This window comes from Heterocephalus glaber, unplaced genomic scaffold (genome assembly GCF_053883595.1).
Source record: "Heterocephalus glaber isolate CG9 unplaced genomic scaffold, H.glaber_assembly_v1.0 deba00000122, whole genome shotgun sequence".
Taxonomy (NCBI): domain Eukaryota; kingdom Metazoa; phylum Chordata; class Mammalia; order Rodentia; family Bathyergidae; genus Heterocephalus; species Heterocephalus glaber.
In genome coordinates this window covers 2,550,095-2,575,153 of record NW_028258138.1, presented here as the reverse complement: position 1 = coordinate 2,575,153, position 25,059 = coordinate 2,550,095, and the positions used below count along the sequence as shown (strand labels likewise).

At 46.2% G+C, this 25,059-nt stretch overlaps 1 protein-coding gene and 1 long non-coding RNA gene across 6 annotated transcripts in view; one reads left to right on the top strand and one right to left on the bottom strand.

Moving 5' to 3' along the window:
* The window catches only part of Dscam (DS cell adhesion molecule), a 589,901-nt gene that overhangs the window by 222,477 nt on the left and 342,365 nt on the right, over positions 1-25,059 (top strand). The window contains exon 1 of one of the 4 annotated variants that reach the window (XM_021256356.2): positions 8,714-9,866. The exons of the other annotated variants lie outside the window; for them this stretch is intronic. Within the exon in view, the coding sequence (XP_021112015.1) occupies positions 9,839-9,866 (28 nt within the window). The 5' untranslated portion in view covers positions 8,714-9,838. Of the gene's footprint in view, positions 1-8,713; positions 9,867-25,059 lie in introns of those variants that run through there. 4 annotated transcript variants of the gene reach the window in all.
* Positions 1,310-6,985, bottom strand: LOC110348684 (uncharacterized). Of its 2 annotated transcripts, none has more exons than XR_002394147.2 (3): positions 5,230-6,055; positions 4,419-4,610; positions 1,310-2,106 (listed from the first exon to the last, which is right to left on the bottom strand). It is a non-coding gene; the product is annotated as an uncharacterized LOC110348684 (long non-coding RNA). The 2 variants fall into 2 exon arrangements; XR_015451331.1 differs by lacking the exon at positions 5,230-6,055 and adding an exon at positions 6,806-6,985 and having other exon boundaries at positions 1,311-2,106.

Here is a 25,059-nt window from a genome sequence, read left to right as displayed (position 1 = left end):
TGGTGCCCGGCAGGTGTCTGAGGGCCACGGGAGGTGCAGTGCAGAAAGCTCCCAGCTCGGCTTGAGGCAGGAGGGGCTGGAGGGCCTCAGTGAGGGCGTGGAGCCCAGGAGACACGAAGGATAGGGCCACGCTCGCTGTCCACCGCACACAGGGAGGTTTGTGTTGGGAGGCAAATGTGGCTGGAGACATTTCGGAAAGAAGGGCCGCGCATGCAAGCGTGTGATGGGACAGCCAGGGACAGGGTGAGGGCACACGGGACAGAGCCCACAGCCGCCTGCTGGGGAGGACGGGGTGACCCAGCCTGGCTCAGAGGCCGCGAGCGTCACCCCTGAGAAGTGTGTGCCAAGGGGGCAGCTAGCACAATCCCGGAGTTTTAAAAATATTGTTGATTTTGACATCTTAGCTCAAGTGATACAATCAGCATAAGAATTCCATGTATTTAAGCTGCACCAGAAAGGAGAACGACCTTGTCACTTGCCAAACATGCGTGACACTTCTGCGCATTACACACCTGTGCTTTGGTGGAAAATTTGAAAACTAAAATCATAGACAAGGAGAGGTAAAGAGAGAACCTTCCTGTGGCATTCTCCTGTCAACTCACCGTAAAAGTTGTGAAGATATCGCTTTGTTACTTTTCCAAATTTTAGATTTTTATTTGGAATTACATGGGAAAATTACCGATAAAAATAACCCTTGTGAAACGTCTGATGATGAAAATTCTGGCGTCAGTCTTATACAACCTAAATATTTTTAGAACCCACAGTGCCTCCCACAGGTTTTTATAACGGTGTCTATTTCTCTTTTTGTTATACACCAGATTCTTTTCATCAAGTCAGTCTAGGTAGAGAGCTCACCACACATAGCTCCCCGTAAAGCCAGCACCTCAGTTGGCTCCCACGGTGGCCCTTGGTGGCTGAATGTTATGTCTCGGTCCCTGGCTTCCGGGTGACAGGATGGTTCCACCTGGCTTCTCCCTCCTACCCAAGTGCCAGACCCTCCCGGACACTGTAGGCTAAGATGGCAGAGGGGCAGCAGTGGAGCAGAGACCGGTAGGGAGAGGCAGGGAGGTCATCTTCTACCCAGCACCTGACAACGGGACCCTTTGAGAGAGAGACTGATAACTTCCAGGGAGAGACGTCAGCTGGCCTGTTGGCTTGTTTGCTTGTTCTTTGGATGGGAAGCGTGTGGCACACCTTCCCCGGGGCTCACAAACTCCACTTTGAAACAGCCTCACAGAGGAGGACTCTGCTTTTCAATCTGAGCAACTGAAGCCCAAAGAAATGACACAACTTAGAGTTAGTTATCAATATTTATTGTTTTAAAGGGGGGAAATGAAATTAAGGAAGGCATTAGAAATACATCACGTCCTTATTAGACATGTTTTGCAGGATTGGTGCTGGGTGATCGTGAACGTTGAGTCTGCCTTCCCTGTGGAGCGCAGCAGATTGCATTGTATGGTCAGGTGCAGCAGATTGCATTGTATGGTCCCTTCCTTTTGATTGGACAGTGGCTGAAACGGGGCTGTGAGGTCAGCGCTGCTCCTGCCCAGGGCTGGAGGGCTGTGGGTCCGTGCCAGCTTCCTGTCCGCTCCCGACCTGGGGTTGCCTTCCTTCAGTCTCCAGGTCAGTCTTCCTCTCCGGTTTAAAACAGCAGACACCCATGGGAGAGATGGGAGGTGCCTCCCTCATGCCTAGTTGTCCTGGAGAAGGGCTTGCGGCCTCTGCCCATGGACCTCTGGGGCCTGGACATCAGCCGGGGGGCAGGGCGTCTGTGGTGTAAAGGCGTCTGGCAGCGTCTTTCTCTGTAGATGTCAGCATCGCCTACTCTCCCGCCGCCCCCCACCCCCCGTGGCAACCGAAAATGTCTCCTCACATTATCAGATCGCCTCGCCAGTTGGGAATGACAAAGAGTGGGGTTTGCATGCTTACTATACAACCAGAGAGCGAGGAAGTGACTCAAGCTTGTTAGAAACCACAGCCTTCTGTCAGGAGCAAAGCCCTCCATGTTCAGTTCTCCTGTGCTGACTCAGCACAACAGTAGCCTGTGTTTCTACATTTTTCTCCATTTTCAAGTTAGTATTGGTCTCTTGTTTCCTCCTTGAGAACCTGTGAAAGAATGCATGTATTAATGCCTTTAAGTTGTTGATAGCAGTCTTTGGTTGTGCAATGCTTACACAGCAACCGTACAGCCTAGGACAGGCATTGCGTGTATTCCTGCCCTCCTACCTGCCTGGCTGTAACTACGGCCAGCGGAGAACCACTTTCCCTGGAAGGAGGCTGCTCTGCGCCTCTCAAGTGTGGACATGTAAGTATACCGCTGAAATTCAACCTGGAGTTTGTCATTTATCCACTTTGGCTCCCAGAAATTATTCCATGGGAAATGCGTCCCTGCAGTGCAAGGTGCGTGCTGTGCTTCACACGTGATTTAGAGCAGGCCAGTGAGGGCAGTGAGGAGCCAGCTGGTCTGGAGCAGCCCCACACCTTCTCATCCCTGCAAGATCTCAGTGACATGAGCATCACTTGCATTAGGAGCTCTAGAATGACGCAGAGGGCAATTCCTGTGCTTTGTGATCTAGTTTAAATTACCCAGAGATTAAATACCTAGGAATCAGCCTATCCAAGGAAGTGAAAGACCTCTACGTCCAAAGCTATAGAACTCTAAAGAGAGATTGAACAGACCGTAAGAAATAGAAAGACACCCCCTGTTCTTGGATAGGCAGAATGGCCATATGGCACAAACTGTTGCACAGATTTAAGGGACCCCAATCAAAATGCCAATAGGATTCCTCACAGAGCTAGAGAACATAGTCCTAAAATAAATAAGGAACCAGAAGAGACCCAGAAGAGCAAAAGCGATCCTGGGTAACAAGAACAAAGCAGGAGACACCACAACCTCAGATTTCAAGTTATATTACTAAGCTCCAGTGATGAAAACAGCATGTGCTGGTACAGAAGCAGACATGTGGATCAATGGGACAGAATGGCGGATGCAGAAACAGCTGCAGCCACATTCAGCTACTGACCTTTGCAAACGGGGCAACCATGTGCTGGGGATAGCCTCACAAACAGTGCTGGGGAAACTGGCCATCAGTGTGCAGAAGAGTGAAGCGAGATCCATATGTCTGTCTATTACTAAGTTAGAACCAAAGTAGATCAAATATCTAAACGTTGAAAGAGAAACACAACCTACTGGAAGATAAGGTAGGTAAGAATCCTGAAGTCATAGTATTAGGCATGGACTTTTTGAACAGAACCCTAATTATACAAGAAATAACATCAAAAGTTAACACATGGGACCATATCAAATTAACTTCCGCATAGCAAAGGAAACAACCAGCAGAGTGAAGAGACAACCTACAGAATGGGAAAAACATTTGGCCAGCTGCACCTTGGACAGAGGACTAATATTTGCCATATATAAAGAATTCAAAAATTAGGCCCTCAAAATACAAGTCCCAGTCAAAAATGGACAACTGAAATGAATACACATTTCTAAGAAGAAGAAATATAAATAATTCACAAATATATGAAAACATGTTCAGCATGACTGGCCATTAGCGAAATGCAAATGAAAACAACACTGAAATTTCACTGTACGTCAAGGAGAAATGGTGCTGGTGGTGGCCAACATCAAGAAATCAAATGCTAACAAATGCTGGTGAGGCGGTGGGAATATGAACTACTGCAACCACCACGGAAATCAGTATGGAGAGTCAAAAGACTAAAAACAGAAAGTCCATTTGACCCAGCTGTTCTCCTATGAGGCATCTTTCCCAAAGAATTAAAGACACCGTATACAGTGAGACATGCATACCATGTTTATAGCAGCACAACTCATAATAGCCAAATCTTGGAAGTGGCCTACATGTCCATCAACAGAAACGTGGTATTTATACGCAATGGAGAACTATGCTGCTGTAAAAAAGGATAAATTTGACCCTTTTATAGGATAATAGATACACCTTGAAAACATAATGTTAAGTGAAATAAATCAGATGCATGAGCTTACATACCATATGGTATCTCTTGTATGAGAAATCCAAGGTATAAATAAAAGAGTAAAATAAAAGACAGATAAAAGGAAACTGGGTAATAGATCTGCTGCAAACGGGAACAGGACCAGGAGATGAAAGAAGAGGAAAGGGGGAAGGGAAAGGAATATAGAAAAATGGAATTAAGATGTGTCATGTACCTGTACCAGATACTCACAATGAAAGTAGTCATTATGTACAGTAACATGTAATAATACATAAAATATTCTCAATAATAGGATCGAAATTATATAGGTAAATAACAATTTCAAAATAAATTTACTAAGCTAAAAATGAGTTACCCAGTTATTCAAGTTACTGAGAGCCAACAGAATAAATATACCCATACATACCATATACCCCCCACACACCCCTTTACACACACACTTGTACACAGGGAGGAGGAGAGAGGGAGGCATTGGCTTCCATGGATTGGTCTGCCCATCTGTGGGCCTTGCGGTCTGCAGAGGTAACCAGGAGGCTGGAAGCTCAGGCGGGATTTCGGGGTCAGAGTCAGAACTTCCTCCTCTCGGGCATCTTAGTCGGTTTTGCTGCTTGGATAAAATTTAGCGCCATAAGCTGGGAAGAGTAGAAACAGGAGAATTATGTTTGTCATTATCCTGCAGGCTGGGAAGTCCTAGATGCAGCCACTAGCAGATTTGGGGTCCAATGAGACCCCACTTCCTGGCTCACGGGCAGTACCTCACTTCATCTTCAGGGGGCTCGAGGGGCAGGGGGTCTCCTTCAGGCTTGTCCTGTGAGGGCACAACACTTCATGAAGGCTCCTGAAAGCCCCACCTTTTAATACCACCATCCAGATCAAAGGTTTGAACAGTGAACTCCGGGAGGATAAACATTTGGAACATCACCAGGCTCGGTGATGGATCCTGGAATGCTAGCACTCTGGGAAGCTGAAGCAGGAGGGTCTCAAGTTGGAGCCCAGGTGGGCAACTTAGATCCTGTCAGAGAGAGAGAGAGAGAGAGAGAGAGAGAGAGAGAGAGAGGGAAGGAGGAGGAGGAGGAGGAGGAGGAGGAGAACAAGAAGAAGAAAAGAGAGGAAGGAAGAGCGTGCCCTTTGACTCTGGCCAGAGGTCAGCCTGTATTACCCGGGAACCCTCCATCCCACGGTCACTTAGAAGTCGCAGCCACATGGACAAAATTGCCCACAGCATTGTGGGTGCTGAGGGGACTCACGAACCTGCAACGGAGGTCCCTAGGGAGGGTGTCGGCTGTCGGTGCTGAACTCAGGAATGGTCACTGTCAGGTGCTGTGTCCTCCCCTTAGAGCCGAGTGCCTGAGCCTGGGCACCCCCTTCCTCTGCTCTAAGTCCTCAGGTCTCTGTGAGCCCAGGGACACTGGGCAGCAGGGCGGTGGGCACTGCGAGCCAAAGCTACCGCTCAGAGCCATGCACCAGGCCAACCGGCCAGTGCAAGGGGAAACTGGGGGTCAAACCAAGGCCAAGCCAGGGACAGGCGGCAGTGACAAATGCCCCAGACCAGGGACCGGAGCCCAGCCCCTCTGCACTCAGCACCCTGAGTCTCCCAAACTGCATCCCAAAGAGGCAGAGAGGAGAGTTCTGGTCTACCTGCCTACTTCACGTCTTCCCATGAGCCCAGTCCCAGCCTGACATCTTTGGGTTCAGGGTAGAATGGGCGAATGTATATTAGGTCTGAAAGCAGAGTGCTGGGAGTTTGGGGTATAGCTCGGTGGTGAGGCTCTTGTGTGGCATGTCCAGGTCCTGGGCTTGTTCATCCCCAGGGCTGGCGGGGCCGGGAGAGGGTGTCAGCCAGCACCATGGGATCCCTCGGAGGCAGCAGAAAAAATGGACAACTGGAAAATGGGACCAGGCAGTGCTGTGATAGCTGTTTTGAGGTTTCAGGAGAAAAAAAAAAAACTTATATTTTCTGCTTCCAATGAGAGAAAAAAATAAAAGGACTTGGGTTGGAAACATCACAGTGTGCACAAATCTTTGCAGGAAAGGCTGTGGAATTTCTCTCCCACACCCCGGGTGGGTGCTGCAGAGTCCCTCCTTCCTCACATTTTCTCCTGGCACGGGCGTGTCTTTCCTCCCTGACCCCTGCCTAGTCGCAGAGAGAAATGGGTTTTGACAGAACCAGGAAGAGTTGTTCCATTGCCATGGCAACGGCAATTCCCATCCTGCAGTTACCTGGGCTGCCACTTAGGCCGCTGACTAAATGAAGCCACCACGTGTGCCGCAGCGCCTGGCCAGAAATAACTTGGCGAGCCGCGGTTCCCCCCCAGGACCTCGGAGAGAGGCATTAAACCAGGGGACGCCAACTGTCCCCAATCCGGTCTCCCAGGAAGAGGAAGGGCAGCGAGGCTGGGGGAGGGGAGCCAGCCCGGCTACATTGTTTCCATGGTGGCAGAGCTGGCGTCTCGCTGCTGAACGAACATGAAATACATTCTAACTCCTTCACCCCAGGGGCACCAGATAATTTGTATTTCAGCAGAAGTATTATAATTACATAGTTTAGAGTTAGAATTAATTAGCATTTGGGGAAGTAGTGATAACACCAAGCAGTTATTAAAAAATTAATTTTAATAGAAGTCTGTTTGCAGAGCCTTGGCTTTCTTTGGAACGTTTTTTTGGGGGGTGGGGGGCTTGGGATATAAGGGTGATATCATTAAAGGGTTCTTTAATCAATCTAAAATGTCACTGACTTTTCTTGCTGCATCTGCCTCTGGGTGCTGAAATCCAAAGCACTGACACAAATGCCAAGCGTATTCAAAAATAAGTCAAGATTTAGACTCACGTTGGAAGAAAATGTTCCGTGTACTTCTTTAAAACTACATCCTGTTCCCAAACACGGGAGTCTCGGCGTGGACCTTGAGGACGGATGACAGTAGCTGGAATCACAATGTTACACCACACATGAGAGGTGCTGAGGTCATTCTCAAAGGAGAATTTTGGAATTGCAGACACTGGGTGTGTGCTCAGCACAGGGAACTCCTGAAATCCAGACAAACCTCCACCTTCAGAAGACGTTTACTCTGTTCTGTTCCTTGGAACAAGGAGCTAAAAAGACTCTTTGTGACGAAGAAAAAGGATTTTTACCTTCAACCGGAGTTTTACAACACTACCATGTCTAAGTTCTTAAAACTAAAGATAAGCACAGAAAAATTTTCCTTTGCAGATGGTTCTATAAAAGATTGTCTTTGTTCTTAGAAAATGATGTTGAAATATTTAGGGGGAGAGAAGCATCAGATATATAGCTTACTCTCAAATTGTTCAGCAGCAGCAACAATAGTGGCGATAATTATTGTTTTTATTAGACAAGAAAAAAGGAAAGGCCCGGAGAGATGGAGATTGTTGTGCTGCAGGTCACTGTGCAGTTCCCGTAACCGTTCCTTCATTTGGATTTTTTTCAATGATTTTTTTTTTTTTGGTACTGGGGATTGAACTCGGGATCTGGCTCGTGTGAGGCAGGTGCCGGAACCACTGAGCTAAATCCCCGGCCCTGGATTTTTTTCAAAATAATCAGTTGGTAGTTAAAGCAGCATACGGATTTTGGCAAAATGACAATTTTCAAATTTTTAGTGAAGTTAAAAAGACATTGCTTTGTTTTGGTGCTACTTTAAAGGAAATGTGGCTCAGGTGAAAAGTAGACTTCATGTTTCAGATAGCAGTCATTTTTACTTAATTTTGAGAAAGAGACATATTCAGGTATAGGTCTTGAAATTCTAGATTTTGATGAAAATCAAAAAGTCCTTCAAGGAAAAATAAAAATAACTTCTGCACACAGCCCCTTTCTTGACAGCACTGTCTTACCCACCTGCTAGCCAGAGCACACCTTCGCCACTGTTTTGAGACCCAGGTGTCGGCTGCGGCCCTGCATCTTCTGCCCCGAGCTCCAGGCTCCTTGCCGGGCCAGTTGCAGAGGGAAGGGGGCTTGGTGCACCCTGCCACTGAGCCTGCGTCAGGGATGCGCTCCTGGTCACGGCATCTGACACCCATTCTGTATTTGCATCACATATTAGTGCAAGAGAGAAAACGAGGAAAGAAAGGAAATTGCTTTGCAGCGTCCACTTGTGGATAATATTATTGCGATGCCTGCAAAGGAAAAAAATAGTAACATAGTTTATGTTTAACTAAGTGACAGTGCTTCTTGTCTTATCTGCAGCCCTGGATTCTGCCCGGAAACTGGGACTGCACTAGTGCAGCCTGGATTGCCCGACTGCTGTTTATTGGAAGCTCTTATCAGTTTCATACAGCATCAAAACAGAAAACAAAGATGGAGAGATGGCACAGCTTATTTGGAATAGGGAGACAAGCTCTTATTTCCTGATGTGTTGAGTTGGAGCTGGGCGTTTTCTTGTATCCCACAGTCCTTCCATCCAGGTTCCCCATGCGGCTTCTCATGCACTGTGGGCCTCGCAGCCCTGAGACCACGGCCTTGAGACGCGGTGAGAACGGCCTTTGCATTTCTGTTCCGATAGGTGGTCCGTTCCTGGAGGATGTTTGGATTATTCTTGGCTATGCCTGTGCTTCCTTCACTGTTATATGCAGTTTCTGATTTCTAAATTCTACCTCTAAATATGTTACTTTTCTCTGATTCTCTGCATCTATTCAATACGCATACGCAGAGTTTTCTTAGATTTTTGTTTGGTCCCCAGATGGACTTTCTATTGGAAACCACCCAGGTTCGGGCAGGCTGATAGAAACACTGTGCACATCCGGTTTGGGTCGCTGTTTCCCTCCTGTTTTGACTGCAGACACCCGAAGCACCCCGCTGTCCCTGGAGATGACCCCTTGGAGATGACCCGTGGCCTGGGGGGACCCTGCCTCCTGCTCCTGAGCCGCCCCTCTGCACAGGGCCTGGGCTGGGCCCGGTACTGAACCCCCCTGCCCACCGCTCTTCTAAGCACAGTTGGGATTACCCAGGGTCAGCCACACCAGGAAAGCGTAGATGCAAATTCCGGAAATAAGCAGAGGCCACATGCGCGTCACTGTTATTCCAGGTGATTCCTTAATTGTTTTAATTCGTTATTCCTAATCGCTTACTGTGCCTAGTTTATAAATTAAACATAACCCTAGGTGTGCATGGATAGGCTAGCGGAGGGCGGAGACAGAAGCCAGGAGGCCAGGCCCAGAGAGAAAGGCGCATGCGCAGCCCAGTGAGGCCCTGAGCTCGCCTTGGAGAACAGGCCCCTGCAGTTCCAGGAGTGGCCACCGGGGGCGCAGTCGTGCGGTAATGGGCCTGAGAGGAGGCCGTGTTCAAGGAACAGCAGGTACAGCGCGATGGCTTCGTGAAGCCATCCCTGCAACAGGGTGTGAGCTCACTAGGAAGAGAGGAAATGTGCATCGAGACTGAGAGATTGCAGAAGTACAGCTCGACAAGCGGCAGTCAGCGCTTACCTGTGTCAAGTAGGAGATGAGGGCTCTCTGGGGAGCGAGTGCAGGGCTGGGCCGGGGGCCAGGGAGCAGGGTTGCTGGGTGACGCGTGTGGAACGCGGGGCCCAGTCAGTTCTGCTCATGCGGAAGCGCAGGGCGAGTTCCCCGCAGAGTGGCCAAAGCCTCCTTGCGTCCCGCAGGCCCTGGTCCCGGCTGGGGCATCTCGCTTCAGACTCAGCCCGGCCTGCCCTCGGGGCTTGTTTTACAGTTCCTTCTGCGGTTAGATCTCCCCCCCGGGAGCGGCTTCAGTCCCACCGCTCTGCACATGGCTTCTGTACACGCACGGGTGCAGCGCTGTGACTTTATTAAGTGAAAAAGTATAAAGTTCAAAGGCCCATGGGACATGAGAATTGCAAAGGATACGCTCCTGGTCCGGTCTTTTCCTTGTTTCTAGATGAGGGAACCCTTTCTCTGGAGAAGTGGTAAGCTGGAATCAAGTTTGTTTGGAGTATTCTTGTTATTAAGTAACATACCCCGAGTTTCTGTTGCTTTAATGTTATTTTAATCAAGGAATGAATGGGTTTACTTACACTGAGCCGAATTCCTTGCATTTTTAAATGTACCTGTATGTGAGTGTATTTTTAGTATCGTGGGAGCTGGTAGGAAATTTCTGTTTCCTTACCAATTAGGGATGGTCTAATGTGTGTTCCACTCTTAAACCCTTTCTCAGGAATAACCGAGAATATATAAAAGCACTTCATGTACCATAAAGCAATATACCACAAGCAGAATTGCACAAGTTTATAGAATGTTAGTCTTCCTCTAAATCTAACATTTATTATTAACACATATGTGTACAATGCAAATTTGATACATTTTTTAAACAATAGGGATTTGATGAATTTTTTGAAAGAATGGATATGACATGATTATCTCAAGTATGACTTTACTGTTTTTATTTTAGTGATAAATAAGCCCAGTACTAACATCTTGAGCAACTTATTACTTGTAAATGAAGATATGTATTAATGCCTAAAAAGGGGAATTTATTTATTACAAGGAAACAACTGTACACATTTAACTATGCAGCTGGAATATTGTACAAATATGAATTCTGTTGGAATTAGTACATCCTCCCTTCCACGTGACTGCCTTTAATGGAAGTATATTCCAAAGAGTTTATTTTGATATTGCACTCGGCCATACTCATCGGTGATTTCACAGCAGTTTTTGTTATTTATTTTAGAATATCTGAGACAGTTTTGGGTTCCTTCAGGAAAAATAATTGGTTTTTTCCAAACCATTTCTTGCGCAATTCGATTAGTTTTAGTTTTGCTTTGCTCCACAATACTCAAGTAAAATTTAAGTAAATTCCCAAGAGCGCAGCCAGGGGGCCCAGGTCCTCTTCCGTGGTCGCTGTGATCCTGTGAGCTCTTCCGGGACGGTCCCCAGCTGCTGCTGCATCTGGATCATGGGTGTCCGAGCTCCCTGGCCCTCAGCCCGAGCCCTTGTGGCCTGGTGTTGACCACTGGGGTGAACACACAGGGCCTTGCGGGAACCGGGGCCAGGCCCGGCTGTGAGCATGAAGAGAAAGAGACCGGGGCTCCGCAGGCTGCGTGAAGGGTTTGCCTCACCGCAGCGCGAAGGGGAGGCTGGCAGTGTCTCCCCGGAGTAGGGCTCTGTCTGAGCTCCTGTTGGGTCTGATTGGTGCTTTCTTTGCTTTTTTCTTTTCACGGTGCTGGGAACTGAACTCAGAGCCTTGAACTGAGCTACATCCCCAGCTCTGTTGTATTTTAGTTTTGAAGCAAGGCCTCACGTCGCTGAGTTGCTCAGGCTGAACTTGAATCTGTAATTCTTCTGCCTCCACTTCCCCGAGTGCTGGATTTAGGGAAGTGCACCGCCATGGCCAGAATCTGTGACTGCTGATGGCTGTGCTGCTGGAAATCCAGGATTTAGGAGCATCCTTTGGTTTCCTAGGTAACATGCTATACTCATTGGATGAACATTGACTTCCAAAAATAAACAGAATTCCAGGGGAGAATCCTCTTTTCAGTGATGACACATTGCAGCTTCTTACGAAGAAGCAATGTGACAATCTTGTGCCTCAGACCTCAGGCAGCCAAGCCACATGCAGGCTTTTTACTAATTTCTTAATAGTAACCAAAGCTATACCTGAGAAACGCAGCATTTTGTGCTTATCTTTTCTATCAAAATGTTACTTTTCTGTATATTTAAATGCCAAACTACTTAGCGTATTTTAATTTGATGTGAATTAACCTACCTGTTTTGCATTTGAAACTTATACCTGGGTATTCCAATCACAAACTGTAGGGCTTTGTGATCTTTCACCTCGTCTTTGTGGATTATACGTAGTGTGTTACCTTCTATTCCACGTATGAGGATGGTGTGGGGCTCAGCATGCTGCATTCTAGTAATTTCACTGACCTTTTTTTCTTCCAAAGCAGAGGTAGTTTGCTGTCACAGGAGAACAGTTCAGCACAATAAACATCCGAGTTCATAAGCTTCCCCACCAGGTCCTATCCTTTCCATTTCCCTACTGCCAGGCTACATCCCCTGTTTCAATTTGGGGTTTTTCTACTTTAGGAAAAAAAGCAACAATAATAAAACAAAGCTCAACTCAGCCCCTTTTCCCACAAGAACATTTAGCTAATATCTCCAGCTTTGGGTATGAAAGTCCAGGGATGGAGACTTCTGGAGAGCAGTTCAGGGAAGGGGCAGATGCGGAGGGAGGATGGGAGGGGCCGGCCAGAGTGAGTGATCAAGCAGCAGTGGGTCCAGGCGCCCCGACCTCCTCCGGGAGCCAGGTCCATTACCCGGAGGATGTGCTTTGGCTGCTATGAAGCCAGCAGGCAGACGTGAATGCAGTTGCTGTGACTGGAGTGCCCAAGTCAGGTAGAAAAGCAGCATGATGTGGAGAAGTGCAAATATTTTCTGAAATCAGAGTCTAGTGTTTAGTAGTAGCTGCTATTGTTATTTGAACATGGGATATCTGTTTTCAAATCAGAGTGTAACTCCTCTGATAATCTGCTTTGTATTTGTGGTTAAGGATTTAGAAACAGTAGGACAAATACTTTTTTCCTTCCTTGGATTAACAGCACACCGGTACTGCGCTATATCGTATTTGGAGTTCGTATTTTAGTAACACAACAAGGAAAGTACATTTATGTGTTTATATATACTTATATTTTTTGTATATTAAATTTATATTGTATATATATTCAGCAGCACAATAACAGAAAAATATTTTGCCATCTATCTATCTATACTTTCCTCCCAGATAAGTACTGATCCAGTATTTCCCATGGAACATTTTTTAAAACTCTTCTCCCTGGATATATATAGTGATTCTAGAATTTTGTTGCTAGAACTCAGCTGATACTACTCTTTGTGAGTTCTTGAAACACATAGTCTTTGTCTTAAATCCATGTTTCCCTGGGCCGAGGGCACAGATTGGACTTTCTGTGAGCAGACAAAGCACGTTGGGAACAGGAAGCCTACCGCCCCTCCTAACCTGTTGCTTAGGATCAGGATCCTCACACACCATTTGCCACGTGAAATCTGAAGGCAGCAAACTGCCTGAGCCACTGAATTTCTAAAGTTCATCAAGAAGGAGAAAAGGGTGGCCCAAACAACCCTGGACACTTCTTGCTTTCTCTGTGAAGCCAGCAGCTACCACTGGTGGCCTTTGTGTCGATCAAGCAAGTCCTAAGCAGTAGCAGGTTCCGGGAAATGGCATCAGACCTTCGAGCTGAGGGCTGAAGCTGCTGAACACCCATTCCTTCTTGCTTGTCTCTAAACCAGACGGGAAGAGCATTGTTGCTGTAACCCTGGTGGTGCACAAAAGCTTGGTGCTTGAGACCAGTGGGGAGGGACGGCTTCCTGTGCTCGTGTCTGGGTGTCACAGAGGCTGATGCAGCAGCTGCTTACCATTGGGACTCACGCACACAGTGCATGGTTACACAGCCACTCTGGCAAACCTTCGAGAATCACCGGAGAGGTGCCATTTGCTGGGGGTATCACTGGCAAGCTTCACTTTGCCAACAGCAGCCTGTTATCTTGTCAGTCTTATTTTTGTGCTTTGCACAGTTTTGAATATCTTCCTGAGTGAAGATGAGCCAAATGCAGCTGCTTTGCTCATTTCTCACGGACGCATCCTTTGATTAGCAGAGTTATCGGTGAAGGGTTAGAAGTCAAGATGCCATCCTCAGCACGCGCAGGGGGCCTGGCAGAAACAAGGAGCGCTCACAGCGCCGTCCTGAAGCGGCCCCCCAAGTGATTTGTGTAATGAGCTGAGATACCCAAAGAGCGACTTAATTGGAATATGTGCAGCTGGAAGCTTCTGAAGACTGCCCCACAGCCTAGCAACAGCCGAGCTCTTGGCAACGTGAGAGCTTGTAAATAGGTGGGGAAATTAAGAGGCTCCAAGGGTTCACAAGCGGGAGACTCAGCCCCGCACTGGCCTTCGGGATGTGTGCTCTGAAATCCAAGGAGTGCAAGGAGCAGCAGGCTTTCAGAGAGGGACTGAGAAGGCTCTGAGACGTAAGTAGAATTGTGTTCTAGAATTTACCAGACTATTTTTTTCTTAAGATGCCACAAATAAGTTAGAAACATCTCTCCACTTTTCCTGTTCTTATGAAATAAACCAGTTAAGAAATAACTGGAAGTAAGTTTTTAACATGTAAGGATGCTTCCCTACATGGGAACCGTTCTGTTCCCCTCTATTTTGTTTGCAGAGTTAATAGCAAATGTCACTGTAAACATGTGCTGAGTTCCTGATGCGTTTTGGACCCTGCTGCCTGCAGTGCCATGGGTCTGTGTCTGCACTGTGTGCAGTTGCAGGACGGGTGCATCTCTGTGCCCCTGCAGCTCTCTCTTTTCCAGCTGCCTCAAAGCTCTCCCACTATGTCCAACGGCCTGTGCTCTAGGTGTGGTGCAGAGAGATGCAGCAGCAAGCACAAGGCCAGATCTCCAGGTCTGACCTCCCAGCTGGGGGCCTCTGCCCCACCGACCCGGAGGAGGTCAGCACAGCACCGTCACTTCCACGGGAATGTTTTTCACTGATTTTTTTCTTTGGATAGTTTATTTTAATTTTTGTTAGTTCATGTTCGCAATACATAATGATCCTATTCATCATGGCCCTGTGGTCATCACGCTCCAAAACCTGGTTTCTTCATCCAGAGAAAGATGGCAGCAAGCCTTACAGCCCAGGATCTTTGGGAAGAGGAATAGAAGGGAAAATGCGCAAGATCCCCAATGGCAGTGACTTCCTTCAAGGGAGCAGTGGTTGTTGTTGTTGTTGCCATCTTGGACTAGCAGCTGTTAACCTGTTGTGTTGGTCTTCAGAGGCCCGTGGAGCCTCTGTCAGGATAGTGCTTCTAAAGGCACAAAATGTGCATTGTTCATAGTGTTATGGAGGGGACCATTCATCCAACTTTTCCTTTCTATCCTTCCTTCCTTCCTTCCTCCCTCCCTCCCTCCCTCCCTTCCTTCCTTCCTTCCTTCCTCCCTTCCTCCCTCCCTCCCTCCCTCCCTCCCTCCCTCCCTCCCTTCCTTCCTTCCTTCCTCCCTTCCTCCCTCCCTCCCTCCCTTCCTTCCTTCCTCCCTTTTATGCATCCATCCAGCAGAATGACGAAGCTCCAGAGATGTCCATGTGCTACTTCCCTGAACTGTGAATATGTTGGGGACTTAGGATGGGTAAGGATCAGGTTTCCGACCAGCTGTCCCGAACACGGGAAGATCACTGGGGTCTCTGTGGGTGGCCCCCGTCATCATGAGGGGCCCACAGAAGGAAAAGGGGAGACAGGAGAAGGAGTAGCAGAGTGCTGCCATGGGAGACAGACCCCACCTGCTCTCGCTGGCCATGAAGACAGAAGGGCTGAGAGCCAGGGAGTGTGGAAAGCTTCCAGAAGCTCCAAACGCCAAGGGCCTGGGGCCTCTTGAAGGAAGATGTTCCTGCCCAAGCCTTGATGTTAGCTAGGAAGACCCATTTTGGATTTATGGCCTCCAGAACTGTAAGATGGTCAATTTGTGTTCTTTTAAGCCACTAAGTTTATGGTAATTTGTTAGCAATAGGAAATGAATATAGTTATAAAATTAGTATAAAGCAAGCATAAAATCTATGATACAGGATCTATTCTTTTGGATTAATATATTAAATAAAAGCTAGGCTATATCAACCTCTAGCAAATTTAAAGACGTGATGAAAGGGAGAGAGCTGCTTTATCTGAAATTTGATACAAAAATATCAGAAATTATTATTGGTGATAAAGTCACAGGTGCTGACCCCACTGTGATGTCTTGCTGTGTTAGAAACTAAAGCAATGCTCAGTCTCAGCTGGAGGTTAGCGAAAATCAGGAAGTATTTTCCCCACACCCAGCCCCTCAGACCTTCCTGAATTCCTTCCTAAATTTTCCACCTGGAGGGTCCACGGGCCACGGACGGAGGCCTGGGTTCTTGGGTGAGATGCAGAAAAGGAGGAGGAGAGGCAGGGCAGAAACCCACTGCCCAGCACCACCTCAGCCTGCAGAAACCCCTTTTCCAACAGAAAAAGACCTTGAGAAACTCCCCCAAGACTGAAGGCCAAGAGGTAGGCAGTGTTCCATCTCACTTTCTGAAACAGAATATTAACTGGAGGTGACTTTCTATGTTGCCACATTCTGGTGTTTTTGTTTGATATTAAGCCACCATAAAAGTTAAGAGGTGAAACAAGTATGTATATATCCTTAGCATAAATCTTTTTGAAAAACTACTTAATCTGAGAACAAATGCATGTTATTACTTTTTTAAAAAAGTTTTATATGCTCCTACTTTCCTGAACTGGGACTTGGGAGTTCTGAGTTAGCTTCCACCTGGGGCGTGATCCGTGTATAGGGTGGGACCAGACAGGGACCCTCCTGCCTCGGCCAGCCCTCTGGGGATAGTGGTCAGCCTGCTGCTGTCCAGTTCCTCCTCTAGTCCCCCAGGCTGGTCTCCACGTAGGTGACATTTGAGTGTCTGTCTGTGAATATCGCAGCTTTACTGAGTCAAAGAATCATTTTTTTCCCCCTGAATAATGAATCATTGTTGAATCTTATTCATTGAAATACTCCAGTGTGACATAAAAATGTGTTTTAAGGATGATTTTTCAAAGTCTCCTGGCCCAGAACTATAGCCATATAATAACAGAGTTAAAGTCTAATTGGCACAAGTCATTGCTTTTGGAATAAGCTACAGCTCTTATTTCTGGCTGGCATGATGATTCTGGGGGGAGTGTGAATAGAGCATGGAAGAGGAAATTGTATTTCCAAGCGTTTGCTCACTGTAAACTTCTTTCCCTAAAAGGCAGAGGGCCTGTGAGAGGCTCAGGGGTCCTGACCCTTAGAGGAACCCCTCACTGGTGCTGGGAGGCAGCGACGCAGGCAGGAGGGCCCAGGTGGCCTGTGCACCTGTAGCATGACAGAGACTGACACGAAGCTGGCGGGGGGCACGGCCTCGCTGCCCCTCCAGCCCAGGCTGCAGGTCCAGTTCTGTGCGTCCCCGGGACACGGGTGTGGAGGGCAGGGGTGCACAGCAAGGGGAGCAGCTCAGTGGCTGAGCCCTCAGACGAGAGCCACAGGAGCCCAAGAGCCACACGGAAGTCCGGCCTCTTGCTCCACCTCATGCTCAGGGCACACAGCAAGGCCTAGACTTCTGCTCATTCAGGGCCTGCTGAAAGCAACCTCCACCCTTCCCTTCCTGCTTAACTGACCCTAGGAATGGCAAAATCCCCACAGCTGTAGCCCTCTGAGGATGCCCAGATAACACACTGAACATCTTAGATGTGGGGTTGCAATCAGCTTTTGAGATGGATGCTGAATGTTGCTAATTCTGCACTTTAGAGGCTAAGAAATGGGCCCAGAGAGGTCCACGCTGGCCTTTGGATGAGGCCACCGTTTCTCAGAGCCGCCTGGTTTGTTGGAGTTGGGCCACCTGGACTTGACTTGGGTCTAGGTTGAATGTTTTCCTGCCGAGATGTATACATGTCCAAGACCTAGTATCCAGTCCCTCAGAAGGGTGACCTTCTTTGTAAATAGGGTTGTGGCCCGCATAATTAATTAAAACGAGGACATCCTGGAAAAAAGATAAACTCTAATCCATTCTGATGGATACCTTTTAAAAAAGGAAATTTGTGCACACAAAGGGAGAGATTAAGAAAGAGAGAGGGAAGGACGGGGGGGGGGAGAGAGAGAGAGAGCTATGTAAAACCTGGAGTTTTGTTGCTACAAACTAAAGAGCTACCAGAAATAAAGAATATGAAAATGAAATGTTTAAAAAAGCGGATAAATCATGCACCTAGTGCTACAGCTAATTCTAACATCTTTAGAAGTCACTTCACTTCTCTACACCTGAAATGTACTTCACCTCTAATGGAAGAGACGGAGTTTGGCTTGAGTCGCCCTACTTACCTGCCCATAAGGGCAACCTAAAACCCCATAGGATTTGGAATTTCCCCGAAGTGACCTACTGCCGGCCTAAACCTTCTGTGAAACTTGAGTGAAGTTTCAAGCATTCGTGTTGATATCGTATTTTCAATTTGCACCTGTTTGGTTTAATATAAAACAATCCTTGAAATCACTAATAGGTTCCTTGAGTGGAACCTTGACAGTAACCTATTGCTGCCTTACCTTGGATCTGGTCTCTCTTGCATCCTCCCAGGCATGAGAGGGAGAGGGGGACCCTCTGAGAGCCACTGGACCATGTGGTGTGGTCCCTCCAGCCCCCTCATCTGGGATCCTGGGGCCCCCGAAGTGGCTGAAATGACTTGGGCCCACCCCATAGCTTTGTCCTCAGGGCCGCACACTTCCAGGGCACCTTCCAGAATAAGTTAACCTGGTATTAAGACCGTCATTGGGACTATTTTGTGGGCTGTGTGAAGCAACCTGTGTGTCAGGAGAGGTGTGTGTTCCCTGGGAAACTCCATAGTAGCGAATTCTGGCCACGGGAAATTGTTGAGTGGTCCTTTCATTTTGTGTGTAAGAACTGAGGACAATTGGAAATAATTCCTCTTATTAGATTCTGTGTCCTATACCATTACTTTCTCCACAAAACTAATATGTGACCAAGTCCATTAAATCCAGGGCCATCGTGTGGGGCCCTGCATGGTGGCAGGAATAGCTCCCCCTAGAGGCAGGCAGAGCCGTGGGCCTTGAGTGGACCCTGTCCGCCTGGCAAGTTCCTGCATGTGTGCAGCTGGGGAAGCAGAGTTTGTTGTGGGCGAACCATGAAGGCTAAATAAGATAATAATACCAGTTATCTTTAGGAGTTCTAAAGTGCTATGTGGGCATTTGAAAATTTTAGTGCATTTTCAAAGGGACCTACAAGCACTGATGGGCATAGACGGAGGTGAGAGCAGTCATCATGAAGCCGTGTAGCGCGTTTGTGCTGGCAGGAGCATCGTGGGACTCCAAAATGTGATGTGCTAAAGGTAAAACCAAAGACTGAAAGGACTGGGTGGATTGATTTTCCGTCACCATGGCTAGATACTAGGTCTTGCTGGCGACAGCACCCAACATGGACACAGTTCGATGTTAGCATCGAGGCTTGGGGGCTGGAGAGGAAGGGAGGGGAGAAAGTTCTCTTCATAACAGTGTGAACCCCTCAAGTAATGGCCCATGTCGAGCTGGCTGGTAGATGCAGTGCACATAGCCTTAAGATCCATGCATGGTGTGAAATCATAGGATGGGTGCTCAGCACCTCATTGCGGGGTGCCCGCCAGCTGCTGGGGTCTGGACTGTAAAAATTAGCCATACAGAAGTAGACAACAAGAAAAAGCCAAAAGTCACTAGTCTCGTGGAGCTTGTTTTCTAGAACATGGGAGAAGGCAAGTAATTGTGCATTGAGGAGGCAGGGATCAGTGCCCAGACGAGCAGGTTAGGGAAAGACTCCTGCGGAGCTGTTCGGAAGGAGCTGGTCAGAGAAGACCAGCAAGCAGGGGGTGGGGGCATGAGCATGTGGGGAGGGGGAGCGAGGGGCAGGCATGGGCCTGGCTGCCCAGAGAGCTGAGGACGGTGGGGAGGCCAGGGTGGAAGCAGAGTCGGGAGGCAGGCAGAGGAGCTGGCAAGGGGGCCAGCCTTGGGCTGAACCAGCAGGATGTGGGCTTTTTCTGAGTGAGCTGGGAGTCAGCTGAGCTACAAGAAGACACAGGGGAAGGAAGAGCAGACATCTCTCCGAGCCTTTCCATCCCATCCCTTCCCCTTTCTCCATCCAGCCCAGGCCACAGGGTCCCCTCCACCTGAGCATCTCCCCCTGTGGGAAGCCAAGCCGGTGTGGGCCCATGACAGCAGAGTTCCAGGCAAGGAGCTGTGTAGGCAGCCTGGCCCTGATGAAAGCCAGAGTCCTGGGAATGCTGGGACCCAACGTCTGGCTTGCTCGTCTGTTGGTTTCCATGGATTCCCAAGTGCCTCATCTTTAGGAATATCCTGAAGCTTCCTAAATCAGGGTTCATTTCCAAAAATCCACATGTTCCATTTGCACACAGAGGTTACATACAGGAACTTCATTCTTGCAACGGAGCACCAGGCCCAATGCCTCTCAGAAGAATGTGTCCTCATGAGAAAAGAGACAATTTGTGGGTGACCTCCATGAGATTTAAGCCAGTTATTCTCAATGGAAGCAAAGTATACATTGTGATGAATAACAGTATTTTTTAAAGGGAGGGCCCAGCAATTAATTGGAAAGGGAAGCAAAAATATGAAACTCATAGGACTAATTCTAAAATAGGCAACACATTTATTTGGTAGAAACTCATTGTTTTCCCTTATCCTCTGGGACAGAAATAATAACTATACAAAGAGGTGAGGTTGTCAGATAAAATACAGCACATCCAGTTAGATATAAATTCCTGATGAACAGCACATAATATTTAGTATGAGTATATATATCCCAAATATTTGGTCAGGCACACTTATACTAAAAATTATATGCTATCTGAAATTCAAATTTAATTGCTGTCTTGTAGTTTATTAGCTAAATCTGATAATCCTGCAAAAAGTCACTACTGATGAATTGTCTTGGGCCATAAAAGTGAGTCGTAGTTGCAGTAGCAAAAATAGATAGACATCCAAGGTCCAGGGTACAGGCTACCCCAAGAATGTCCTCTTTGACTTGCTGAGCATACAAAGAGCAGCCTGGGCCTCACATCTGCCCCGGCTTCTTTGGGCCGTCTCTGTCTGTGTCCTCCTCCAGAACCTGGGAGCTGCTGCACCCCACCCACATGCCCCTTGGGCTGGCATCCCCTGGGAGCAGCCACTGGAGGTGTCAGCAGGAGACTGGGAGCAGGAGAGGACTGTGGTCAGGGTTGCTCTGATTTCACTGCTTGTTCTGTCAAGTTCCTTGGAAACTGCCTCTCCCATCAGCCCTCCAGGCCTGGTTGAGGTGACTGCTTTGCACACTGGCTCTGTGACTCCTCCTTTACTCTCCTCAAATGACCAGGCTTGCACAGTCATCTCCTCCCTGCTGGAACAACAGTAGAGTTGAAGGCAGGAGGCAGATATCCAAGGCCCAGGGTACAGTCTGCCCCATGAACAGATTGGAAAGAGAAAAAAGTAAGATTTGGAAAGGAAATGGCCACGTTAGCCTTGCTGGATGCGCCGTTCAAACCAAGAGGTCTTGACATGGCTCAGTGAACCTTATAAATGCTATCTACTCCCGAGAGGATCCTCAGAGAATTCAGAGAAATAGGGGAATCAGTTGGCTAAAGAAAATAAAGAAGTAGACTTGGGAAAACAAGCACAGGGAGAGATAGAGAAAGAAAGTTGTTGCTCTGTACACACCCACACATCCTGAATCCGCAGATTTGACCAACCACACGTTGAAAATGCTTGGGAAGGAACTGCATCTACACTGTACATGTAGACACTTTCTCTTGTCATTCTGCTCTTAACAATGCAGCTTAACTACACTTCCATAGCGTTATAGATTGAGTTAGGTATTACAAGGAAGCTAGAGACAACCTGAAGTGCAGTAGTTCCTTCGTTAACGACCTACCTGTTTAACAGTTGTTCTGTTCGGACTTTGGACCCACATTTGGACTCACAATGCAGGACTGTGAGTGGCAGTGCAGCTTATGGTGGCTTCTTCTGCAGTACAGCACTGTAAATTTTGTTGCTTGTACCATACAGTGCAGTGTTGTAGTTTATGTTCTGCCATGCATCACAGTACTGCATGTAAGAGTCATGCACATAAAAGCAAAGTCATCAAGTCGGAGTTTCCTTAGACCATGTCTTTGTTCTGAGTATTGTAATGGACATCCTATATACAAATCCTCATTAGCGACCAATTCATTGAATGACCTGCTCCCGGGAACGTAACTTGGTCCTTAGAGGAGCGTCTACATATATGAGGACATGCATGGGTTATGGCAAATTTTGCCATTTTCTATAAGTGACGCATCTGGGGATCTTGGTGATTGTAGGTGCCCTAGCATGAATCTCCCACAGACACTGGGACAGGACCGTCGTGTCTCTGTGTGTATCATAAAGCAACCCTGTGTTCCACAGTGGCTGCACTAATTTTCATTCTCACCTACAGTCTGCTAGGCTTCCCTGGTCTCCCATATTTACCAGCATGTGCCTGTCATTCTTTAGACAAGATATTTCCTGACAGGTGTGAGGTGGTAGCTCATTGTGGTTTTTATTGTGCTTCCCTGATGATTAGCGAGGTGGGGACTTTTTTGAGTAGTAACCCATCATCAGGGGTACGGTCTCTAGATATGCTCTCTTCTCTTGTTCCTAAGTTGTGTCTCTGGACTCCCTTGTTTCCTTTCACTGTGAAAAGCTTTTTAGCTTGATGCAATCCCTCTTGTCTGTTTTTTATTTTGGTACCTGTGCTTTTAGGACCATACTCAAAAAATCACTGCCCAAGCCCATGACATGAAACTTGGCTCTTTCTAGTTTTCTCCAGTGGTTGTATATTGTCAAGTCTTACATTTGAGTCTGTAACCAACTTGGAGTTGATTTTTGTATATGGCATGAGATTAGGATCTAGTTTCATTTTTCTGCATATGGCTGTTCTGTTTCCCCAGTGCTGCTTATTGAATGGACTATCATTTCCTCTATGTGTGTTCTTGGACTCTTGGAGATTTGTATAAAATCACCAGTTGCCTATCAATGTGTGCCTTAATGTGGGGTCTCTCTCTTCTCTTCCACTGGTTGTGTCTATTTTTGTGCCAGTACCACACTGCTTTGATCACTGTAGCTTTGTGGTATATTTTGAAGGCAGGTTGTGTGATGTACCTAGATTTGTTCTTTTTTGCTTGAGATTGCTTTGACTCTTCAGGGTCTTTTGTGATTTCATATGGGTTTTAGAAATTTTTCTATTTATGTGAAAAATATTGTTTTGATAAGAATTGCATTTGATCTGTGGATCACTTGGACAAGTATGGATATTTTGCCAATATTAATTGTTCCAATTGACGAACAAAAGGTATCTTCCCATTTATTTGCATCTTCTTCAATATATTTTATTAATGTTTTATAGTTTTCAACATATAAGTCTTTCACCTCAGTTAAACTTATTCTTAGGTAGTGTCATTTTTGTAGCTGTTGTAAATGGATTATTTTTTTGATTTCATTTTTATGTGGTTCATTGTTAGTACATAGTGATGGTGTGGATTTTATGCATTTACTTCTTATTCTGCAATTTCACTGAATTTATTTATGAGTTCCAACTTTTTTCGTAGAATTTCCTATATATTATTATGAGATAATACCATCTGTAAAAAGAGATAACCTCTTCCTTTCCAATTTAGATGCCATTTCTTTCTTTCTTCTTCCACTTGTTTTGGCTAGGACTCCAGAATAGAAGTAGTAGGATCAGGCATCCTTGTCTTCATTCTGACATTAGACAGCAAGTTTTCAGGCTTTCACCACTGAGTATGTTGTTGGCTGTGGGCTTGTTGTACATGAGCTTCGCCATGTTGAGACACTTCCCTCTGTGCAGAAGTTGTTGAGAGTTTTTATTTTGAGAGGTTAATTCTATCAAAAATCTTTTCTGCATCTACCCTGGTGATCATATGGGCTTTCTCTTCTATTGTGCTAATTTTGTTAATGTGGTGTTTTCCATCCTGCCCCAGGGATGGACCCCCTGTGATCCTATAAACTCTTTTTAATGTGTGGTCCAATGCTACTTCCTTGTGTTTTGTTGAGGACTTTTGTGTCTGTGTTCTTCAAACACAGTGTGTTGGCCTGTAACTTTATTTCTTTGCAAAGCTCTTGTCTGGCTTTGGTATCAGGGAAATGCTGGCCTTATAAAGTGAATTTGGGAGTTTTCCCCCCTTTTCCTTCTTTTTGGGGTGTGGGAAGAGTTTGAGAAAGATTGATGCTAGTTCTTCCCTCTAATCTTTGCTATAATTCAGCATTGATGCCATAAATTCTAAATTTTTGTCTTTTTGTTTTAAATTCAAATTAAAATTCCAACTGGTACATAAAAGCATAAAGTTGCACATATTTATGAGGCACTGTTTTATACATGTATAAATTGTGTAATATTGAAATCTCGTGCAACATGTGTATCTCCTCAAACATTTATCAGTGCTGGACGTTTTCCTGGATGGGAAACTTTTTACTACTTTACTTATCATTGATGTGTTTAAATTTTCTGGTTCTTCAGAATTCAGTTCTAATAGGTTGTATGTATCTAGCAATTTATATCTCTACTAGGTTATCCAGTTTGCTGGTGTGTAATTGTTCATAATTTCTTATGATCCTTTGATTTCTCTGACTGTATTTTAATGTCCTTTTCTATTTTTGAGATTTTTTTTCCCTTTAATGTCGTTCAAGGTTTGTCAGTTTTGTTTATCTTTTCAAAAACCCACCTCTTTTTGTTGTTGATCTTGTCAATTGTTTTTCTAGTCTCCATTTTATTTATTTTTGTTTTGACTTGCATTACTTTTTTTCTTCTGGTAACTTTAGGCTTAATTTGCTTTACTCTTTCTAGTTCCTCAAGGTATAATGTTACATTATTTATTTGGGATTGTGTTAGTTTTTTTCTTTAATATAAGTTTATTACTAAAAGTTTACTATTTAGATCTACTTTTGTTGTATTTCAGAAGTTTTAGTACATTGTGTGTTCACTTTTGTTTGTTTGAAGATATTTGTGTCTTTTAATTTCTTTTTCGACCTATTGATTGTTAGGAGTGTGTTGCTTTCTTTTCACATATGTATGGTTCTTCCAAAATTCCTCCTGCTATTGATTTCTAGTTTTATATCATGGTGGTTAGAAGATGTACTTGATATAACTTAAACCTTCCTAAATTTTTTAAGATTTGTTTTGTGACCTGCAATATGATCTTCCAAGGAGAATATCCTGTGTGCACACAGTTGTGTGCCCTGCTATTGGGCAGAATGTTTGTGTATTAGGTCCATTTAGTCTAAAGGGTGACTTAAGTTCATGGCTCCTTACTGGTCTTCTGTCTGAATGATCGACCAATGCTGAAAGTAGGGTGTGGAAACCTCCACTATTATTGTATTACTGTCTTTCCTCCACTTCAGATCTGTTAATATTTGCTTTCTATATTTCGATCCTCTAATGCTGGGTACATTTTTATGCGTTTTGGGGGGGGTACTGGGGATCGAACTCGGGACCTTGCACTTGCGAGGCAGGCAGTGGCACCACTGAGCTAAATCCCCGGCCCCTCG